The 24,651-nt window shown below is 37.9% G+C and overlaps 1 protein-coding gene across 1 annotated transcript in view; it reads left to right on the plus strand.

The window, feature by feature from the left end:
- zgc:154142 (uncharacterized protein LOC555481 homolog) overlaps positions 1–24,651 on the plus strand; it is a 49,048-nt gene that overhangs the window by 10,885 nt on the left and 13,512 nt on the right. The window contains exons 5-12 of the mRNA XM_046863379.1: positions 694–791; positions 8,449–8,581; positions 8,673–8,897; positions 12,153–12,374; positions 15,826–15,966; positions 18,506–18,742; positions 20,893–21,078; positions 24,026–24,135. Coding sequence (XP_046719335.1) covers positions 694–791; positions 8,449–8,581; positions 8,673–8,897; positions 12,153–12,374; positions 15,826–15,966; positions 18,506–18,742; positions 20,893–21,078; positions 24,026–24,135 — 1,352 coding nt within the window. The remainder of the gene's footprint in view (positions 1–693; positions 792–8,448; positions 8,582–8,672; positions 8,898–12,152; positions 12,375–15,825; positions 15,967–18,505; positions 18,743–20,892; positions 21,079–24,025; positions 24,136–24,651) is intronic.

Raw genomic sequence — 24,651 nt, forward strand, 5'->3', positions numbered from 1 at the left:
GAAGAAGCCAGAGCACATAAAAATTCTTTCTGAGTTGATATGAGAACCTATTCATGACTCAGAAAAGAAGCCATTATACTGGATAGTGGGGTAATTCTGCATGTCCCTCTGGGATGAATAATGTGTTTTATCTATCTGTCTGTCTATACAAGTGTCTGAGAATAAAGTTAAGCAGCAGTAAAAGGGTTGCAAGTAATCTTATTATAAATATATTGTGAAAGTGACAGCAATTTCTGATTACAGCAGCAGTTGAGTCCTTTCATTTTCTATACTCCTTATCCTACATAGAGTCAGGGTTAGCCTCAAGCCTAATTGAGGGAACTTAAACAAGTCAAGGTGGTGGTTTACATGCTGGATCGGCAAAGCACTATCACTCACACACCTAGACACCTATTTACGCACTGGTAATGCCAATCAGCCTACAAGGTGATCTTGGGACTTGAACCTCCCACATCAAAAAGTATAAGGCAAAAATAGACCCTGCACCCCTAAAGGATGTCACGAAGAATGAGCCCAGGGTATGCATGAGGTACCAGTAGAAAGAAAATCAGTCAAGTCTGGAGGGTGAGAGGAGCCACAGTAGTAGGTGCAGGATCAGGATCTGACAGCATGAGTACAAGAACAGCTTGATATCTCCAGGGTGTCATCTAACTGACCCACTTTTTCCTAACCACTCTCTTCTCCTCAATCTAGATATTGTGGGAGCTGGTGGCATTTTACAGGGAGACCATGGGGAGCTGATGACCCCTGGTTTCCCGGAGAAGAACTATGAGAACGGTGTGTTGTACCAGGTCTGTTTGTTTCTTTCTTTTCACATTTCTGTGAATGGTGGTGTAAACTGTTTAGAAATTTGCAGGAACCTTTCAGTTCTGAAAAATAAATCCATAATTAATACATTAAATAAATAAAAATAAAAATTACCAGGACATTTGCTATATAAGGTAAAAGCCCTTTTATGTGAATATATTTTAAATGATATATATGAACAATAGTGACTATTATATTTGATGATTTCTCAAAACTTACTGTTCAGAAAGAGTATTACTACAATTATTTTTAATACATAAGTGTTTCCGTGGAACCAATATACACAAAAACGATCCTCATAAATGGGGAGAATACTTGTGTAATTGTTGATGCAGTGTAGAATACCAGGAGGAGATGTTTGCTTAACACTTATGGATAGTGTCTCTGGTGTTAGTGCTTCAACTTCAGCCAACAGTTAAACATCTGACATTTCTGAAAAGTCTAGAAGAAAAGAAAGCTTTGTGCATCTGAAAATCTGCTTAAATACTTATTAATTTTATAGGTTATAACAGGAATTAGCTTATTTTGAGAGCACATCACACCACCACACACAAACACTCATATACATACATATATACTAAAAAGTATTTAGACCCTCTTCACTTTTTTCCATTTTGTTATGTTGTAGCCTGGTACTTCAATTGTTCAAATAGATTTTTTCACTATTCTCAGTACCCCATAATGGCAATGTGAAAACAGAATTCCATAAGTAATCACACCCTTTGCAACTTCTTCTTCTTCTTCTTCTTCTTCTTCTTCTTTCGGCTGCTCCCATTAGGGGTAGCCACAGCGGATCATCCGTCTCCATACCACCCTGTCCTCTACATCTGCCTCTTTCACACCAACTACCTGCATGTCTTCCCTCACCACATCCATGAACCTCCTCCTTGGTCTTCCTCTTTTCCTCCTACCTGGTGGCTCCATCTTTAGCATTCTTCTACCAATATAATTCATGTCCCTTCTCTGCACATGTCCAAACTATCTCAATCTCGTCTCCCTCACCTTGTCACCAAAACATCCTACATGTGCTGTCCCTCTAATAAACTCATTTCTAATCTTGTCCATCCTCGTCACTCCCAACGAAAACCTTAACATCTTCAGCTCTGCTACCTCCAGCTCCACCTCCTGTCTTTTACTCAATGCCACTGTCTCTAATCCATACAACATCGCAGGTCTCACCACAGTCCTATAAACTTTACCTTTCATTCTTGCAGCCACCCTACTATCACAAATCACTCCTGTCACTCTTCTCCACCCACTCCACCCTGCCTGCACTCTTTTCTTTACTTCTCTAACACACTCTCCATTACTTTGCACTGTTGACCCCAGGTACCTGAACTCCTCCACCTTCTCCACCTCTTCTCCCTGCAACCGCATCACTCCACTGCCCTCCCTCTTATTCACACACATGTACTCTGTCTTACTCCTACTGACTTTCATTCCCCTTCTCTCCAGCGCATATCTCCACCTCTCCAGGCTCTTCTCAACTTGCTCTCTACTCTCACCACAAATCACAATATCATCTGCAAACATCATAGTCCAGGAGACTCCTGTCTGACCTCGTCCGTCAACCTGTCCATCACCATTGCAAACAGGAAAGGGCTCAGGGCCGATCCTTGATGCAGTCCAACCTTCACCCTGAACCAGTCTGTCGTACCTACTGCACACTTCACTGCCGTCACACTGTCCTCATACATGTCCTGCACCACCCTCACATACTTCTCTGACACACCTGACTTCCTCATACAATACCACAACTCCTCTCTTGGCACTCTGTCGTCGCTTTCTCTAAATCCACAAATACACAATGCAATTCCTTCTGTCCTTCTCTATACTTCTCCATCAACATCCTCAAAGCAAATAAGGCATCTGTGGTGCTCTTCCTCGGCATGAAACCATACTGTTGCTCACAGATGGTCACCTCTTCTCTCAGCCTGGCTTCCACTACTCTTTCCCATAACTTCATGGTGTGACTGATCAACTTAATTCCCCTGTAGTTACTGCAGGTCTGCACATCTCCCTTATGCTTAAAGATCGGTACCAGCACACTCCTTCTCCATTCCTCAGGCATCCTCTCCTTCCAGAATCCTGTTAAACAATCTGGTTAAAAACTCCACTGCCATCTCTCCTAAACATCTCCACGCTTCTACCGGTATGTCATCTGGTCCAACCGACTTTCCATTCTTCATCCTCTTAATCGCTGCTCTCACTTCCTCCTTACTAATCCTATCTACATCCTGCTTCACCAACTCCACATCCTCCAACCTTCTCTCTCTGTGATTTTCCTCATTCATCAGCTGCTCAAAATACTCCCTCCACCTTCTCAACACACTCTCCTCACTAGTCAACACATTTCCCTCTCCATCCTTTATTGCTCTAACTTGCAGTACATCCTTCCCAGCTCGGTCCCTCTGCCTGGCCAATCGGTATAAATCCTTTTCTCCTTCCTTAGTGTCCAACCTCTTATACAGCTCCTCATATGCCTTTTCCTTGGCTTTCGCCACATCCCTTTTTACCTGCTGCCGCATCTCCTTGTACTCCTGCCTACTTTTCTCATCACTCTGTCGATCCCACTTCTGTTTTGCCAACCTCTTTCCCCTAATGCTCTCCTGCACTTCCTCATTCCACCACCACATCTCCTTGTCTTGCTTTCTATTTCCAGATGTCACACCAAGTACTTTTCTAGCTGCCTCCCTCATCACTCCTGCAGTAGTTGCCCAATCATCCGGCACCACTGCCATTTCCATCCTTTTAGCAAAATCTACCACCATCTGCCCTTCCACATTCCTCTCCTTAAAACCATACCTACCCATCACCTCCTCATCACCTCTGTTCCTTCACCTACATGCCCATTAAAGTCTGCCCCAATCACCAATCGTTCTTTCCTAGGTACACCATCTACCACTTCATCTAATTCACTCCAGAATCTTTCCTTTTCCTCCATCTCACAGCCAACTTGTGGAGCATAGGCACTGACGACATTTATCATCATCCCTTCAACTTCCACCTTCACGATCATCACCCTATCAGAAACTCTCTTCACCTCTACTACACTCTTACTGTACTCTTCCTTCAGAATCACCCCTACACCATTTCTCTTCCCATCCACACCATGATAAAACAGTTTAAACCCACCTCCAATGTCCCTTTCCTTACTCCCTTTCCACTTGGTCTCCTGAACACACAGCATATCTACCTTTCTCCTCTCTATCATATCAGCTACATCTGTCCCTTTACCCGTCATAGTACTAACATTTAAAGTACCAACCCGAACCTCTACTCTCCTACACTGCTCCTTTTCCTGCCGTCTCTGTAGACGTCTTCCTCCTCTCCTTCTCCTCCTTCGGCCAACAGTAACCCAATTTCCACCGGTAACCTGTCGGCTAACGATACCTGTGGCGGTCTTTGTTAACCCAGGCCTCGACCGATCCGGTATGAAATTCTTATTTGTGATCCGCATATTTGATTTGGCACATGTTTTACGCTGGATGCCCTTCCTAACGCAACCCTCCCCATTTACCCGGGCTTGGGACCGGCACTAAGAGTGCACTGGCTTGTGCCCCCCTAATGGCTAGGTTAATCACACCCTTTGCAACAATTAAAAAAATACATCAGATGCCTCCCATTTCTCTTGATCATTACTGTAGGCTTCTACACCTTGTTTGGAATGTACTTGTGGGAAATTACATTGATTGGACATGATTTGCAAAGGCACACATCTCGCTATAGAAGGCCTCACAGCTGACAATGCATATCAGAGCAAAAACCAAGCCATGAGGTCAAAGGAACTGCCCACAGAGCTCAGAGACAGGATTGTAGATCTGGGGAGGGCTACAAAAAATTTTATTCCCAAGAGCACAGTGGCCTGCATAATTTTCAAATGAAAGTGTGGCACAACCAGGAATCCTCCAAGAACTGGTTACCCAGGTAAACTGAGCAATTAGGGAAAAATTGCCTTACAATTATCCACAATGGTCACTTTGACCGAGCTCCGGAGATCCTGTGTGGAGATGAGACAAAATTCCAGAAGGACAACTGTCACTGCAGGCCTCTGCCATTCTGGGCTTTATAGCAGAGAGGCTCCTGAAAGCACCTAAAGGACTCTCAACTTTTTCCTCTGTGAGGAAAAAGTTTGTCTGGTCTGATGAAAGAAGATGGCTTAGAGCCAACTGTGAATGTCTTAGAGTGGCACAGCCAGAGCCCTGACTTGAACATCTCTAGAAAGACCTGAAAGTGGCTGTCCCCTCCATCCAACCTAAATGAAATTGAGAGGATTTGCCATAAATAATGGCAGAAAATACCCCAATTTAGGTGTGCAAAGCTTGTTGTGTCAAACCCAAAAAGACTTGAAGCTGAAGCCTTTAATCAGACTTGATAAAAGGGTCTGAAATAAAAAAAAGTGAATGGGGTCTGAATACTTTTTGAATGCACTGTATTTATAAAATGTGTAGTTCTTTACAGAAACACTTACCAATACCGAAATGTATTATAGGAACCGTAACCCTACTTTCCATTTCACCACCTCATTGTTGATTGTTTTCCTATAGCAGCACTCGCCTTATCTTGTTTTTCACTGAATTGAAATCTATTAACTGTTTATTGGCTAATGAATCAACATGGAACATTGGCTGCAGCTAAAAAGGTCCATGGCCGTGTATAAAATCAGTTGCATACAGCTTTAAAAATCTTAATATTAATATTGGATTTGAAAACAAACAAAAATACAACTTCAAACTTCTCCATGTTAGCTTTATGCTGTGTTTTGTTTAGTTTTTTGCTGCATGCTAAAATCCTGATAATGCTCACAGTTCCTGTATTAAGGTATGAATTATAATGTTTGCATTCAGTTCTTCAGAAAGATACGGAACCTCCTTGGAACCTTTGCCTAAAACTGTAGGGTTTGTTTATTTATTTATTTTGCTTGAGAAAGTGTGACTGAAATATCTAATTACTTTCACACTGCCAATATCCACAAAATTACAGGATAAACCATGTACTGGTTGCAGTAATATTGTGGATATTGGCACTGGAGTGTGAAAGTGATTAGCTATTTCCGTCACATTTCACCAGGCATAGAAAAAATAGAAAGATAAAAAAAAAAACTCCCTTTGAGGTGACTGTGACATGAGCTTGTTTGATTATGGAGTTTGGATCCTCAGGAGCCTCTCTGCTGTTGCGTGGCTCCATCTGGCTGGGCGTAGAGCCCACGTCCGCTAATCTGCAGTCAGTCTGTCAAGCTGCAGCACAACAGACGGATGCACCGGAACATAAGGGCATATACAAAGCAGGATTATCTGAATCACTATTGCAGTCACTGCGTTTATAATTGGATGGTAATTCTTGTGTGCGTGAGGTAGTAAAGGGTGAGAGAGAGAAAAAGAGAGTCTCTACTGTGTGTGTGTGTGTGTGTGTGTGTGTGTGTGTGTGTGTGTGTGTGTGAGTGGAAGGCAGATTGGTTTAGTGATTAAGGTAATGGGCCAGCAATCATTGAGCGGCATGTTCAATTCCCAGGTGAAGTCTGTTGTATGCAGACAGATCGCAGTTGTCATGGCCCTGTGCAGGACGTCGCCACTTTCACTATGCACAAACTCCGAGCATCTGCTCTATGTTCAAACAGTAATGAAGCAAAGTCTTTAAATAAAAATAAATTTGGTTGTTGTTTATATGCATCCCAGCATCAGCAATGATGTAAAACACACAAATACAGTTTGGTACTAGAGAGTAAACACTACTGTTTGACACTACAAAGCAACACACTAGACCCCATCACAAGTCAAAAATATCGTAAGTCGAAGATTGTACTATGACTGGGACAGACTTTCCTGCTTCATGATGATTTCTCATTTTTATTTTATGCTCTAAACTGATGGCTTTCCTCTCCTTTTTTTTTACTACAAGCAGGAGACATACTTGGGCGCTTGGAGGACATGCTTTTATCACTAAAATTGCTGTTTGAAACCGTTTGAAACAAAAAAATGCACACTGTAACAACTTTACTCCGTCGACCGCTAGCGAGAGTGGGGCATCTCACAGGGTGAGAGATACACTCATCTTAGCTGCGCATCCAACGTTTTGTAAAATGTACGCTGCTGCCTGTTGCGTGAAAATTTTAAATATTTTTAGCGTAAGATCGAAAAATCGTAAGTCGGACCATCGTAATTCGGGGACCATCTGTATACAAAGCAACACACTAGAATTTGATACAAAAGAGTATACGCACTACAGGTTAGTACTACGTAATTAACACACGACGGTTTGGTACTAGAGTAAAAACACACTACAGTAGAAAGTAAACACACAACAATTTGATAATAGAGAGTAAACAAACTTCAGTACTAAACAGTACACACACTACATTTTGGTACTACAGATTATACACACTACAGTACCAGAGAGTAAATACACTACAGTCTGGTACTACATGCCTGTTATAGTCAGAGGTCATAGGTAAAGCTGCAACTTATATATATATAATTTTCCACCTTTTCAATTATAATTAAAATATTAAACTGAGAAAATGTGTAGACATTTAAATGTGGAGGGATTTTCTAGAATAAGAAATGACTAACAAAGAGAGGACAAACTAGTTAGAATTGAGCACAGAACATGGTATAGTCGCAGTCTCAGATGCTTCATCCGCTACCAAAAAACATGCAATATGTATTATGCAATCAGAATCAGTTTAGCTTCTCATACATTGGTTTATTTTACTTCAGGTCTGTGAATTTTTTTAACCAGTGCAAGACACAGTCACTTGTACAAAAAAAACTCCATGGCATTTTATTGTTACCATTGTTTTTCCCATTCTATTAGATCTATTTTAACCTCTACTTGTTAAAGAACATCCAGGTTGAGGGAGTCAGGTGTGTTAGAGGATGGAAAGGAAAACACTGAAATATGTAGTAATACACAACCCAGTGTGAGGAGGCTGCTATGTTCTGAGTGTAACCTACACAAGGTGCTTCCCAAGCAAAAACTATAAGAATAGTTAATAATTTTCTGCTATGCTATATATAAAATGATACAGAGTTTACACTTCCATTTAAATATATCAAGCTATGATACTTGCTTGAGTAAATTATCTTATCTGCATGTAATAGTTATCTGGATGGACATTTTCACTCTGTTATTCATTAATAGTTTTTGCTTTGCTTTATTTCTGTCTTGATAGCTTTTAAATGTATAGACATGTCTGACTATTATTATTATTATTATTATTATTATTATTATTATTATTATTATTATGAAAAACTGATCATTGCAATACTGCTGCTTTGTTTCAAAGTGCTGATACTGGAGACCATCTCCATAATGCTGAACAAATGTTTCCTTACAAAAATCTTCTTCATCATTCTGGCCAGTCAGATTTGAGAAGAACTTTTATGGGACATTTAACTTACTTTAACCGAATTTACCGGGACATTTAACTTATTTTAAATCGAATCTTCTTTGGTCAGTAGTTGTATATTGAAATATACACTCATTATTATATGAAATATAATATAAAATGTTGATTAAATACTGCAACTGATCAGTTACAATTTTAAATAATAAAATGATATATTCAATATTTGTATTGTCTAAGTGATAAACTCCCGGAAATAAATGAAGAATTGGATTCTCCTGTGTTTAATTCCCCAGTGGAAAATAACAGTCCCTCATGGAGAGAAGGTTCAACTCACATTCCTGGCCTTTGACCTGGTTCCAGATTCTTGCACTGACTTTGTAGATGTCTTTGAAGGTCACTCAGATGGTATAAGTGCTCCCAAACTTGGTGAGTCCCCTTAGACAGCAACAATTAGACTTACAATGACATACCTGCTTAATGCAACCATTAAACACCTACAAATTGTCAATGATTTCAGGTCACTTTTGTGGGAACAAGGTGCCTAAACCTGTATTGTCCAAGAGCAATGAAATAGTGATAAGGTTTAAAAGTGATTCTGTCCACAATGCTAAGGGCTTTAGTGCAGTGTACACTGTGGCTAGTGCTCCAGACGTTACAACTACCACTACCAAGCCTGCCACCACAACCACCAGCAAACCATCAACCACCACCACCAAGCCATCCACCACCTCTAAACCAACCGGTGAGTGCCTAAGCCTTCTTCTGAACTAATTTCTCTTTAGAGCTCCTGACATATTTAAGATACTACAATGAAGCTAAAAAAAAAATTAATAAGTGTAAATCAATCAATCAATCAATCAAGTTACTTAAAAACAATACTATTAGAACTCCAATATTTATATTCAAAGTGCCATAAATTCAACCATGGAAGGAAGCACAGTAAGTTTTAGGTGTTCCTATAAGTTGTTCCATGTTGCTCAGTCATTCAAATTAAAACCATTGTCCCCCATTGGCAACTGACAATGCCTTCAGGTATCAGAGTGAGCTGGTCATTAAATTGTTTTTCGCTCATAGTGTATATACTATATATAGAAGAAGTCAATTAGAGTTCTCTTTGTGTCCCGAAAGCTGGAGGAAGCACGTGTTAGCCTTTACTGTTCCAGACTGGCTTGCAATACAGGAAAATTTAGCTAAGAATTGGAGTTTCTAATTATCTTGCAATCTAGCATTTGTTCATTAATATGGTAAAAATTTAACATACAAAAAAGAGCATTTAACTGATATGAAGATATAACTGATATGAGGATAACTGATAATTCAGTTTTATTTCTATAATGCTTTTAACAATGGACTTTGTCACAGGTTTACAGAGATAAATAGATTATAAAATATGGATTTCTGTGTTAGTGTATATAAGTTTAGTGCCTGTTAGTATTTTTTTTAAATCTTATACAGTATATTTGATAATAACTAATAATTAGCTTATTAATGTAAGTTCCTGTAAGTATTGCAGTTGTGTATGCAACATTGTTTATGCAAATGTAGAAAGCAAATCAAATTAACGCTTTTTCTAAACCTTGTGGCCAGAAAAGAATTTATTGAATAACATTCACTTAGAGGACCTCAGCAAGAGACATGATTGATAATGGCTACCTTAAGGGAATATAACAAATATCCAAATTCATTTCATAATTTGAACAATAAAAATGTGACAGGTTACACATAAGTTGAATGCAAAAGTTCACCCTCCATATGGGTTTGAAATTCCTAATAATTCAGTGCTGTGCTGTGAATGTCTATTACAACATGCCATCTTAATTTAAGCAACAGGATATGATCATTTATTTATAGATCATTTATTTTAATATGCTTTATTAAATCAAAGAAGTGGTAGCTCAGTGGTTAAAATGTATCCTAGTCATTCTTAATGTCGAGAATGGTGGCTCACTGTTACAACTTTGAATCAAATGGTTGTGAGATCAAATTCCAGCTGTTTAAGGGGTCTGCCAAATGCTGTAATGCAAAGCATCTAATGACTTAATACAGGTGTCACAATCACTTTGGTTAAAAAGTTAATCATGTAAATGCATATTAAGACCACAGTCAGCATAGCTGTTTATTTCTTCCCACAATTATTTTACGGGAAAATTAGGGGGATTATTACATTCTTAAAGTTACTGTTATCACTGGAGAGATTTTATCAGGCTGGTGTGAAAAATGTGAAAAATTCCACCATGTGCAGTTAAAACAACTGGAAGTTCAACACAATGCTGTTTGATGAAACTGGATAACAGTGCATTACTGTAGTGTTTTTCAATTCACACAAATTATGAACTTGTCTTTTGCAGGCTGTCAAGGGAAACAAATCAATAGTAGTGCAGATATAATTTGAAGGTGAAAGTAGGCCTTCCTGAAGATTTTCAATCTGAAAAATGACCTACTTTCAATTTCATATGGATCATAGTCACCTTCGAAATGATTGTCCCCTTCAGAAAGTGTGGTTTAATTGTTCTTTTCTAAGAAAGAAATTCCAATATTCCTCGTTCACTCTCATAACCAGGTGTATTATTGAAAATAGCAGGTTCACAGTGAGAAGTAATATTGAACATGCGAATATATATGTGCCACAAATGAGTGCTACTTCAAGTCTTACATGAACTACTCTGACTCAAGGTGGGCAGTCAGAATGATGTATATTATTACTAATCTTGCAGATTTCTTTTCACTGTTTACACTGTACTATTTACATTAAAAATGAATAAAAACAAAGTATATTTGTATACATTAATACATTAAAAGGCTGATTTGGCTAACCACATGTAAAACAGTGATCATGTAAAATCAGGTAGCTTTAATTCATTTCAATCATACACAGTTACATGCCACAGTAACCAGTGAAATAAAACAAAGTTTCTTCAGGACAAATGTGCTACCTACACACCAACACAATATAGAGTGCATGTGTGCAAACAAAACAACACAGTATGGTGTAATAAAAATTATAAATTTGGAAATGATAGCTCAGTGGTTAATGTTCTGGGGTACTGGTTGGGGGTTCCATCCGCAGCTTCCTAACAAGTTGCAATATGCAAAGCAAGAATTAATGTATATATTCCTCTTTTTAATCTTAGGTGCAGGTTTTAATTGCAATGTAGATTGTACAGTATGTTCTTTGTTCTTGCATCTTCTAACACATTTTCATGTATCAGCTACTAATTGTAAGATCTGTATGTTGCTTATTTTTCAACAAAAAGCCTGAAATGCCAAAATGATTCTAAGTTACCCCAAAGTCCATACCTCCATATCCCAGAAACATAGCTGCTGTACAGTGTCCTCCCAATATTCAATAACTTGAGTTAATTTACTGTAATACTGTAAATACTTAAATTTTCAGGCATCCTTAGACTTGGTAGCGCAAAACATATATATATATATATATATATATATATATATATATATATATATATATATATATATATATATATATATTGAGCAGCTAAAACAAATTTTTTTCTTCATGTTTTTCTTCATTTAATTTTGAAGCCTTAAACCCAAAGACTTAGACAAACTTCAGCAAAGTAATGGAACATAATGGAGTTCATTTCTTTTTAGAAACTCAAAGTAGTTTGACTTTCTGATCAAAGTGCTCCAGCGACGGCGGCCAAATTGAGTTTCACGCAATCTCTTCCTTACACAAATTGGTGCAGGGCAGCTCATGAAATGAACTTCTGTTTGCTTTTACTTTCCCTTTAACACTAAGACTAATATGAGTTAGGGATTACTGAGCAAAGACCTGAATACTGAATTAATATTTGAAATCCTATGACATTTTTAGTTCCCTATTAAGAACAATATGGAGAATACAAAGAAAATTATTTTTCAGATATTTGTCAATTAATGACTGTGTGCTATTTAGCTGATGCAATCATACATGACAGTTTGTCATATAACATTACAACGCACTATTTTTTCATAATTTTTTATTTTGTTTCTACAGATTCAGGTTGTGGCTCTCAAGGAAATCTGTTTGGACGGAAAGGTGAGATCCACTCTCTGGATTTTCCCAATGCCTATCCTACAAATCTGCAGTGCTCCTGGAACATCAGCGTGCCTGAGGGATTTCTGGTCAAACTGCACATCACTGATTTAGCCATCGTGGGTGAAGCAGGACAGTGTGGTCAGGACAAACTCACCATCATTGATAGCCAGCAGTCACTGGGTAAAACAGACATTTCTTTGTGTGAACATTACTTTAATATTCATGTTCTTTCACATTTATTCAGGTATTCACTTAGAGTATCAGAATAATCAGATTGTTTGCAAATGTAAATATGCAGGCATTTGCTGTTATTTTGCTAAACATTTTCAATTAAAAAAAGATGTAGATTAAGATTGTCTTTTAAAACAAGTATATGGAGCCATAGAATTAGGCATGGATTTAGAGAAAACATTGTGACTGATACGCGGTCTAGTGGTAAGAATGCGGCGCTTTTACCGCTGTGGCCCGGGTTCGATCCCTGGTCAGGGAACCAACCCCAGCCATTAGGGTTGCACAAGCTTTGGTGCAGGTCCCAAGCCCGGATAAATGGGGAGGGTTGCGTTAGGAAGGACATCCAGCGTAAAAACGTGCCAAATCAACATGCGGATGGTCTGCTGTGGCGACCCCTAATGGTTGAAGGAGAAAGATAATTAAGACTGATACCAATATTTTCTCTAAATCCATGCCTTATTCTATGGCCCCATATACTTGTTTTAAAAGACACTGTTAATCTACATCTTCTTTTAAATTAAAATTTTTAGCAAAATAACAGACTGATACCAGGTTCCCTGGTGGTCTAGTGGTTAGGATGCGGCGCTCTCACTGCTGCGGCTTGGGTTTGATCCCCGGTCAGGGAACCAACCCCAGCCATTAGGGTTGCACAAGCCAGTGCACTCTTAGTGCCGGTCCCAAGCCCATGATAAATGGGGAGGGTTGCGTTAGCAAGGGCATCCAGCATAAAAACATGTGCCAAATCGAACATGCGGATCATGAATACGGATGATCCGCTGTGGCGACCCCTAATGGGAGAAGCTGAAAGAAAGTTGTTGAGACTGTTATTAGCTGAAAGAATAGTGGCTAAAATTATTAAACAAGAGCTGGAAAAAATATTTATTGACAGAATTATTACCTTGTGACTCAAAAAGGTAAACCTAAAATACATTGCTAAACTTTATCATTATAGTACAGAGACTATACTACAATGCTGTACTTGAATTTTTGATTCGGAATTCTGATTGGTCAGAAGATGTTGATCAATTTTCGATACCTCTGACAGGAATCTTCAAAGCGAATTATTCAAATGATGTACCAAAATACACTGCATGCCCAATGTACTGAGGTTTTCTGTAAGGAAAGTTTTGTTTCACATATATGAGGAAGTGGTAGCTCAGTGGTTAAAGCTCTGGGTTACTGATTGACAGGTCAAATGTTCAAGCCCCAGTATCTCCAAGCTGCCACTCTTTGCCTCTTGAACAAGGTGCTTAACCCTATGTGATCCAGGTGCTCTGTATCATAGCTGACCCCAGCTTCCTAAAATTGCTGGAATATTCAAAGAAAGAATTTCACTGTGCTGGTATCTACCTTTAAAAAAACACCTTTAACTTATGGAAGTTTTTTGGCTTACTTCAAGAAAATGTCCAACAAAAAGGAATGTAAAGAGATGCAGATCTGAATGTCCTTACTCTGACCAGCGGTCTTTAGACCTCAGTTGTCTCGGTGTTAGAGCCTGTATGTTTTGGGTGTTTCAAGGCGGAATTTTAGTTCTTGTCAGTCTTCTGTTTATCTGCGTCACCTGACACTGAAATAGAGAGCACTGATTAATCTTATCACCTACAGGTGTGCTTCTTATTGCTGGTTTCGTCCTGCTCCGCCCTCAACTCAAGAAACGGTGCTCATCTATGTGTCCATTGCCACATACATATATATATATATATATATATATATATATATATATATATATATATATATATATATATATATACTGTAGTAGCTTAGACATTATGGTACTATAAATTGCTCTGTTTTGCTAAATTATATACTGTAATTTGTTATATACTACCCCAAACTGATGACCATTCTTTAAGTCTCTTGGGTAGGCCAGGCCATATCTCAACTTACAGTTTTTTAAAGTTACGTTGGGGTCATTGGAACGTATCTCCATCATAAGTCTACCTGTATATACTGTACATTCCAAAGCTGGCAAAAATGTAATACATGCTTGAAGGATGGCTCAAATATAAACAGTGTGTTTTTTTCTGCTTTTTGTCTGCAAGCTGTAAAGCCATTTGACTGTTAATTCCCTGGAGCATGATAGAAGCAATGAGCTAGCGAGGTGCAAATTATTTGCCCAATTGTTCAGTTTTAGAGCCTGTGCGTGTTTCATCCACGCACTATTCTCAAAGATATCTTGACAGCTTAACGGGAAAAGGTGGGAAGGGGGGTTTGAGTGACAGGATGGGTTTCAGCAGGTATGACAGTATGACAGTATGGGAGAGCATTTGACTGTGAACGAAAATGCTTCTTTTGTAATTGGCATCAAAACAGATTTGCGATGCAGAACACAACCTACAGGTTTGACAGTTTACACCAAAACAGTTTTAAAAATGTCTTCCATGGGTTGGCAAGAGAATCACATATTGTACAAGCCTTTTTCAGCTCTACGGCTCATTGGCTGTGGCAGTTTGCCCTTGGTAGTGTGTGCGTGTGTGTGCGTCTGCGTCTATATACCGAGATGCTCTTGTCTCTCATATTAGTTGTCTACTTTCTACCTTCTCTCCCCTGACTGAAAATATGTCCTCCTGCAGAGTTCACAGCTCAGCACTGTGTGTGAACTTACGTTGCATCATACTGTAGTAGGCAAGCATCACAGGGACACATTTCTAAACAATATACATTGTAATACATGTAATTTAGAATGTGCTGCTATTCGATTAAAGATTATTAAACAGGCCTCTTATCGTGGTTAACAATATTATCGGGAAAACATTTTATAACATGATTACTTTATTGCCCTAAATAACATGACTAGCACTTTGTTACAATTACCCTGTCTTTAAAAGTTACATAGCGCACATGTTGGCTTGTAAAGTGCATCGTAATATGCAATAAATTACTCAGCATTTTGGAGTAAGAGCCTTTACTGCTCACATATGCATAAGTGCAGAGTGAAATTTTAGTTTGAATATTCCAGTTTGTTGGGAAGTTGGCATCAGATATAAAAAGAGAGTTAAGGGCCTTGCACAAGGGCCCAACAATGGCAGCTTGGCAGTGCTAGGGCACAAACCCTCCCAAAAGTCTGACCAGTAGTAGTTTTCATAGTAGTTGGATTGGAAGGTCATGAGTTCAAATTCCAGCACTACCACTGCTGGGTCCTTGAGTATGGCCTGTAACCCTCTGTAACTGCTCAGTTGTAAGTTGCTCTGGATAAGGGCATCTGCCAAATGTGATAAGTGTAAGTCTATACTGCTACTAGCCTATTTTAATAATGTAATCCGTATAGCACAATGAATACACTAGAGTTAAACATTATTAGTAAATTATTAATTTTAATCCATATCTTAATATTAGTCTTTAAAGTGGAGTGCATGGCGGTTCTTTCTCACTGACCTATGTCTTGCTTTGTCTGTCTCAGGCATACACTGCGGTTTCATCCTTCCTCCTGTGCTCATCAGTGTCAGTAACAAGATGGATGTGAATTTCCAGTCTGACGGCAGGTTGGCTGACCGCGGTTTCTCTGCCAGGTGGGAGGCTGTGTACGCTGAGGATATAGCTGGTAAAATATCTGCTTCATATCCACGTAAACATGCTTATCCTCCACACACACACACACACACACACACACACACACACACACACACACACACACACATCTATCTACCTAATAATAAGTCCCACTAGGGCATCTGTTCATGGTCATGCCACCTGTGGATTAAGGGCTCTGTGTGTGTCTAGGTCTGTGTCCTTGAATTGTGTTAGTCTGTATTTGAATAGTGTTGTGTTGTGTGTCTGTGTGTGTGTGTGTGTGTGTGTGTGTGTGTGTGTGTGTGTGTGTGTGTGTGTCTGGGATTGTTTCCATAAATTGTATTATTTTGTATATGGAGAGTGTATTTTCTGTTTGTGTGTGTGTGTGTGTGTGTGTGTGTGTGTGTGTGTGTGTGTGTGTGTGGCTGCACTGATGTCGGGGTACATTTCAGATATCTGTGCACAAAAGTTATTTAAACTTATCAGCTACAAGCAGGAAGCACTAGATTACTATCATTTGGCAGCACATACATTGTGGCTGTAAGTGCACTTCTGTAGTAGCTTTGCTACCAAACGTTCTCACAGATGAGGCTGTACAATGTCTGAGATGTTGGCACAATAAACAGTTTGACTGAACATGCCTTCAGCAAGATCTAATAGTGCACCAACATGGGCTACTGCAGCTTTGTCCACATAACAGTGTGTGTGTTAACCCTCTGTGAAATTTCTCACTTGTGGTTTTCTTTGGATGAGAAAAACATTGTGTTTTATCACACTTAGTTTTTACATTAAAGATTCACAGACTACAAGTATGTGAATAGCAAAACTTTACACACTCACTAAAAATTATCAAATATAATTTATGAGCTATTATATTTACATCCTTTGGCCCTTATCCTGAGTGACTTTCAACTGAGAAGTTGAGGGTTATAACAGAAAAGCAGAAAAGCACCTCAAAACTTTGAGGCACCTTAAATCAGATTGGCTACAATACCAGAAGAGCACTTCAGGTTTCACTTCTGTCAGTCAGGAACAGAAATCTGAGGCTACAGTGGGAACAGGCTCACAGAAATTGACTAAACTAAAATTCGAAAAGAAGCAGGCGACATGCATATGATATCTTCTTGATCTCTTCTACTGTGGGCAGTTGTGGTGAGCCTGTTCCCTGTAGCCTCACCTTGCATAATGTTTGGATTTAGATAACAAATTCAGTTTGAAGCCCCAATAACACTTAATCCATTAAGCATAATGATTTTATCTGAGATTTCATTTAAGAGCAAACATAAGATTAGCTTACAATCAGATTTTAATACAGGACAGTGTATGTGTGTATATATCAGGCAAAATTGGACATAAATAAAGTCAACTTCAGTTAGCCTATGCATCTGTGTGATGTAAATGTATTTAAATGCGATCTTTGTAACTTTTGAGATTAGATCTATGCTTCTTTCTTTTGTGTAGTGGTATGTATATGACCTTGTTCAGTGGTTAAGCTTAAAGGATTCTTGTCAAAAAGTCCTGAATTCAAATCCCAGCATCGCTAAGCTCCCATTCTTGGGCACTACTTAACTTTTCAGTTGTATAAATACAATTGTAAGTCGCTCTCGATAATGGTATCTGCCAAAATGCTGTTCATGTATGACTCATTGTGTCTTATTTACCCGTATCTGTCATTTAGTCTTGGTTACTTGTCTATAAGCCTTCTTTTTTTCTCTGCTCACGTATGTCTCATTTTGTCTCATTAACCTGTGTTCATTTTTATTCTATGTCTGGTTTTGCCTTAATAATCTGTGTGAGTATTTTTGACAGCTTATATCTCATGTTGCCATTTATCTGTGTGTGTGTGTGTGTGTGTGTGTGTGTGTGTGTGTGTGTGTGTGTGTGTGTGTGTGTGTCTTACTTTCATGCTTTTATGTTTTTTGTATGTAACCCTTTTTCTTGTTTGGTCTTGTTTGCCTGTGTCTATGACTATTTTTTTTTTATCACATTTACCGCATTTCAAGATATTCTCCATTTCTATATTTTTATGCTTCTTATTCTTAAGACGCTTGCTTGACCTTCGCTTGCCTGTTCATTGAACAGTGAAGACCTTTTCACCTCTTGGTCTATACAGTATATTCATATTGAATATTTGATATGTATAAATAAAGAGATGATTACTTATTCCCACCTTTGGCTATGGCTCAGGATAGAAATATCAGCAGTCGTACCAGCAGGTGCTCATATTAAGCTACGATTATAGGCAATATTTTTTGTTGTTCTGTCCAGAAGGATTGTATGGATTTAGGAGCGCTCTGTGTAACTTGATGTGCTGAGTTTGGGTGATATTACACTGAAATCTCACCCTTAGTTCTACAAGTACCTGTAGTAACTAATGTACTGTTAAGGGCTTTCGTAATTCCATCTATCACCTTCTATTTTGGTATCTTCTAATACTTTTCCTTACCCTCATACTGGGAACAGTATAGGCTTGTTAAAGTGCAGCTGAGGTATTATCTGTGTTTTATAAAACACTTTACACTTCACTCTCACATTGTGTCAAAATCCCCATTTCTTTCTGTCCACCCCAGAAATTCAAGATTGCGGCGGTTTCTCAAGTGAGGAGGCTGGAGTCATTAAATCTAAAAACTGGCCCATGAACTACACCCCCAACAGAGAGTGTATGTGGAGGGTGAAAGTGCCCGTGGGCAAAACCATCACACTGACATTCACCCACTTTGACTTGGAGGCAGCAGGCATCTTGATCAGCCGCTGCCTTGACAACGTGGTTATTTACGATGGAGCACATGGTACTGCTAAGAAATATGGTGAGCACTGATTCTACTGCCTACTGTTTTATTCTCAACGAGTTCTTTTACTATTATTGTATATATATATATATATATATATATATATATATATATATATATATATATATATATATATATATATATTAACTGCTTTTGAAATTGGGTTTTTTCTGTTTTATATATATATATATATATATATATATATATATATATATATATATATATATATATATATATATATATATACACACACACACAGTGCCCTCCACAATTATTGGCACCCCTGTTTAAGATGTGGTCGTGGACTTCAAAAATTCTCCTTTTTTAAAACAACATAGAACCCAAATGCAAAAAGAGAAAATCCAACCTTTCATTTAAGTACATAACTTTGGTGGTAAAAAATCATACATTTAGAAAAAAAAAAAAATTGAAATCATGTGTCCCACAATTATTGGCACCCCTAACAATTCCTCTGAAAAATTTAATTGTTTTTTTTTTTTATATATTTTCTGTAGTTGCTAAGGTTGGTCAGGGTATCTAGGGACTTTTAATTAGTAATTCATGATTTCCTGTTTCCTGGGGTATAAATATGACGTGACACAGAGGCCTAATTCTCTTACCCATTTGTCAACATGGCAAAGACAAGAGAACACACCATTCAAGTAAGGCAGATGTGTGTCGACCTTCATAAGTCAGGCAATGGCTACAAGAAAATAGCCACTCGCCTTAACTTGCCGGTATCTACAGTCAGAGGAATCATTAAGAAGTTTAAAACAACTGGAACAGTGACAAACAAGGCTGGAAGAGGTCCCAAGTTTATCTTGCCACAACGCACAGTGAGGAGGATGGTAAGAGAAGTAAAAATTTCCCAAGCTCACCGTCACAGAATTGCATCAAAGAGTGGCATCTTGGGGTCACAGAGTCTCCAAAACAACCATCAGACGCTCTCTACATGCCAACAAGCTGTTTGGGAGGCATGCAAGGAAAAAGCCTTTTCTCACTAACACTCACAAACGTAAACGCCTGGAGTTTGCTAAGCGGTACTGGGACTTCAACTGGGATCGTGTGCTTTGGTCAGATGAGACTAAGATTGAGCTTTTTGGCAACAAACACTCTAAGTGGGTCTGGCGTAAAACAAAAGATGAGTATGCCGAAAAGCACCTCATGCCCACCGTGAAGTATGGTGGAGGATCTGTGATGCTGTGGGCCTGTTTCTCTTCCAAAGGCCCTGGGAACCTTGTTAGGGTGCATGGCATTATGAACGCTTTGAAGTACCAGGATATTTTAAATAAAAACCTGATGGCCTCTGCCAGAAAGCTGAAGATGGGTCGTCATTGGGTCTTTCAGCAGGATAATGATCCAAAACATGTGGCAAAATCTACACAAAAGTGGTTCAGCAGTCACAAACTCAAGGTCCTCCCATGGCCATCTCAGTCCCCAGACCTCAACCCAATCGAAAACCTGTGGGGCGAGCTAAAGAGAAGAGTGCATAAGAGAGGACCCAGGACACTGGATGATCTAGAAAGATTGTGCAAAGAAGAATGGTCAAAATCCTCTCTCTGTGTTCTCCAATCTTGTGAAATGTTATAGGAGGAGATTAAGTGCTGTCTTGTTGGCAAAAGGAGGTTGTACAAAGTATTAACATCAGGGTGCCAATAATTGTGGCACACATGATTTCAAGTTTTTTTTTTTTTCTAAATGTGTGATTTTTTTACCACCAAAGTTATGTACTTAAATAAAAGGTTGGATTTTTCTCTTTTTTTGCATTTGGGTTCTATGTTGTTTTAAAAAAAAGGAGAATTTTTTGAAGTCCACAACCACATCTTAAACAGGGTGCCAATAATTGTGGAGGGCACTGTATATATATATATATATATATATATATATATATATATATATATATATATATATATATATATATATATATATAACATATTTCAAAAACAGTTAAAATAAATGTCATTAATAAAGATTAAAATGTAGCATTTTATTGGCAGCTATTTTTATGCAGCGTATATTTTCAAAAATAATGTTAAATCTAGAAGTCTTAACATCTTCTCTAGAAGAAAACAAGACAAAACAAATAATTTATAAATGTAAAGAATGACAAAATGATGCATATGCTCATCTGATAATCATCTCATGAATATGTGTTCATGGCACTACAGGTCCCTATTGTGGGAACAAACTTCCCCCTGTGATCAAGACAACAGGGAACGAGCTGGTGATGCGTTTCCATACCGACTTCTTCATGGAGGAGAAAGGATTCAGAGCATACTGGAGCACAGATCCTGCTCTGCCTGCTCCTACTGAAACACCTGTACCACCAAACCCATGGGATGACATCCCTATCGGTATGACAATACAGTTTCATTCACACTGATGCAGAACAAATCTGATTGGTCAGCATCTTAATGTGCTTGTTGAATTATGTAATCATGTTTATAGTAAAATAAATAGTAATATTGTAGTATATAGTAAAATAGTAAGTAATAATTTTATGAAGTGCATTTATTTAACAAGGGAAAGAATTTGTTAAAATACTGTGGAATATTTTGCTATAAGGAGATGCTTATATAATATTAATGTAAGGAGTCTCCAGTTAAAATTTTAGGGTATATAAAGATTTTCCTCAAAAGTCACACGGTTTTATAAATGGTTATAAGAGGCCATGAGTCATAATGAGCGCTTGAGATGTTTCTTGCCAAGTTACAGGCTGTTGCATCATGTATCCATGAACAAAGAGTTAGACAGAAAACAGGTCTGTGTTTGTTGAATTGTTATGTTAAAAAAGGGCATGTTTCCTAAAGACTTCTGCAATATAAATATAAAAAGCATGACTTTAAAATAATTTACATTTAGTAGTCAGAATTAGATCCCAAAGATGCTCAATAGAGTTAAGGTCAGAGCACTACAGCAGGCCACTCAAACTTATGTAAACCATATCTTAATGGAGCTTACTGCATGACAAAATAGGTATATAGAGACATTTAGGAGTGTTTCTATATAATACAGCTTTGCAAGTTCATCAGTTAAGCAGCCTGAAGGTCACTTTGTAAAAAGCAACTGCAGAACAAAACATTATAGCCAGAATATATATTTTTTAATAAACAAAGAATGCTAGATCATACTTTATGTTTTTAGAACATATATATATATATATTTTTTCTTATATAAATTAATAATCATTTTGATTGTTGTCAGTTACATTATAGCAGCTGTAGGAGAGGATCTGGTGATGTCACTGAAACAATTACATACAATGTCGTAAGGACTTTTCGTGGTAGAAAAACCCTGCCAGTTCCAAAGCACTGACACTTGAGACTTTTTTTCATAGTTAATAAATCAATCTGTTCAGAAAACATCATCACATCAAACAAATATATCTTTTCTGTAATTTACAAAAAAAATTTGACAGCCTATTTCAGATACTGTCTCCTCCCACTATTTTATGCATGATGTAATTCACCCATAAAACGTCCCAATACACATGCAAATTCATGGTAGTAAATCAGAGTCTTGGCATTAAAAGTTAAATGTCATCCTTATGAAACTATCCAGGTTCAAATGATTCCTTTGTGTGAGTTGTTCAGTAAACATCATTGTGCTCAGTAACATTTTAATAACAAATTCATGTGCATGAGTGTACCAGCTCGAGTTCATCTAAGGTCAAGATGCCCCTCAGCGAAACAACATCCAGACAAGGAGAAAAGGTGTATGTCCTCGTTGCATCGTTAAGTTTGGCCCCACAGGGACTCAGCAGCTGTTTATCTGCCAGTGGAGCCTCTGCATGGTCTCAGGTGGCCTTGTTGAACCACTGAGTGTGTGTGTGTGTGTGTGTGTGTGTGTGTGTGTGTGTGTGTGTGTGTGTGGCTGTTTATTACTTCCTACTAGTGTCCCTATAGTGGTAGGAATATTTTACAGTGTTGTCCTTGTGGGTTTGCCCCCATGAGGAAAGAAACTGCAGCTTTTATTAAAATAAAAAAAAAAAACCAAAATAGCTTGAGGATGGAGTTCAGGGTAAGTACAGCTGTGTCTGTGTGTGTGTGTGTGTGTGTGTGTGTGTGTGTGTGTGTGTGTGTGTGTGTGTGTGTGTCCATGTCTTTATACCTTAATTAGCCAAATATCTTATAGAAATGCATGACAGATTTGGTCTTTTGACCGGTCACCATAAGGAAAATGCTATCTTTTGTGAGTGTGTATGTGTTTGTGTGTGTGTGTGTGTGTGTGTGTGTGTGTGTGTGTGTGTGTGTGTGTGTGTGTGTGTGTGTGAGCTCAAGAAACAGCTGAAGGACATACTAAAAGCAGGCTACAATCCACAAATGCTGCAATAAAACACAATCGGGTTAGTCGCCAGTCCTGTTAGTGCAGCGACATTTATCAGTGTTTCTGTTTCTGTTTCTTTTTCTTTTTTCCACTTGGCAGTAGGCTATTTAATATGGGAATGGACTTGCAGTTCAGTTTAAGGATAAATCACTTAGTATGAAAGTTACATTGAGAAAAGCTCTTTGTAAGAGAAAGGGTTGCTAGATTCTCACCTCTTTCTGTTCAGAAACGTTCTGCATTTGATCATTATTGTGACAGCAACAGTGCCGCTTTGATGGTATAATATTTTATACCTTGGGTGTTTAAAGATCATTCTCTAATCTGATTCATCCAAGACTTTTCTATTAACGTACTTCAAGCTGCAAGACAAATCAGAGAGTTTATATTCATGCGTTTTTTTTTTCTAAAGTAACAATTACTTCACAAGCAGGTTTGCACACAATTAATCTGCTGAAGATAAAAACTAAAAAATGCTGCTATTTAACAAATTATTATCAGTCAAAGGGGTAAAAATCAGTTATGGACGGTTCATGAAAGGAGTCTCCAGTGTCAGGGCTTTTCAAGTAGGGGTTTCACTTTCAAGCGTTTTATTGCATGTAAACTGGTGAGGAATTAATTGTTTATAGCTGCAGGAATATATAAGTGACATGAAAAGGAATGAGTTTGTTGCATGGATGTAATATTAAAATCTTGTGTTAAAAAGGGAAATGTCATTCATTACTATACGTAAAATACAATGTAATTGTTGCCAAATTTGAGAATAAAAAAGCAGACTCAGAATTGTGACTGATATTAAATAAATAAATAAATAAATAAATAAATAGAACAGAGTAATAAAATAGAATATATTATAAAATATATTATAAAATGATATTATTAAATAGAATATAACTGCAGCGAAATATAATAAAATAAAATAAAATATTATACAAACTGAAAACAATTTTTTCCTTTCTCCTCACCGAACCCCTACAGCCTGGCCGGAGACATGTGGAAGGCCGAAGATCCCCCCCATGGTAAACACTCGCATTGTGAACGGCGAACCGGCCAAAGCTCACTCCTGGCCCTGGCAAGTGTCCATGCAGGTACAGCCAAAAGTCTTCACTCCCTGCCCACATACGCCTCGCACTTCCTCTGCACTCTTCTTTAGCATACATGATAACATGTCACTGAGACACTGTCATACTAAACACAGATACGCATAAATCACAGATACATGTAAATTACTTCGATGGACTGAGATAATCAGCAGAACAGAACATGATTAGATAATGATTATTTAGCAGGTTTTAGATACAATGTGGCAGTGAGAAATCATGTGAGGAAATATTAAGAGAGCAGATTTCAACTGAAGCAAAATGTCTGGTATTTTTACAGTATTACTTCCTGAAGATAATAGTGTTATTAGTTACAGAATAAAAAAAAAAGGAGAAAAGAAGATACAAAAGAAAAAAGGGTATTTCTGGATTAATTTACTGCTATTAGTTATAATATTACTAATAAGAATGAGAAAGAAGAAGGAGAAGAAAAAAAGTATTTTATTTATATTAATGTCTTATCATAATCATCATCATTATTATATCTGAAAAAGCAGTAAAGAA

This window comes from Silurus meridionalis, chromosome 2 (genome assembly GCF_014805685.1).
Source record: "Silurus meridionalis isolate SWU-2019-XX chromosome 2, ASM1480568v1, whole genome shotgun sequence".
Taxonomy (NCBI): domain Eukaryota; kingdom Metazoa; phylum Chordata; class Actinopteri; order Siluriformes; family Siluridae; genus Silurus; species Silurus meridionalis.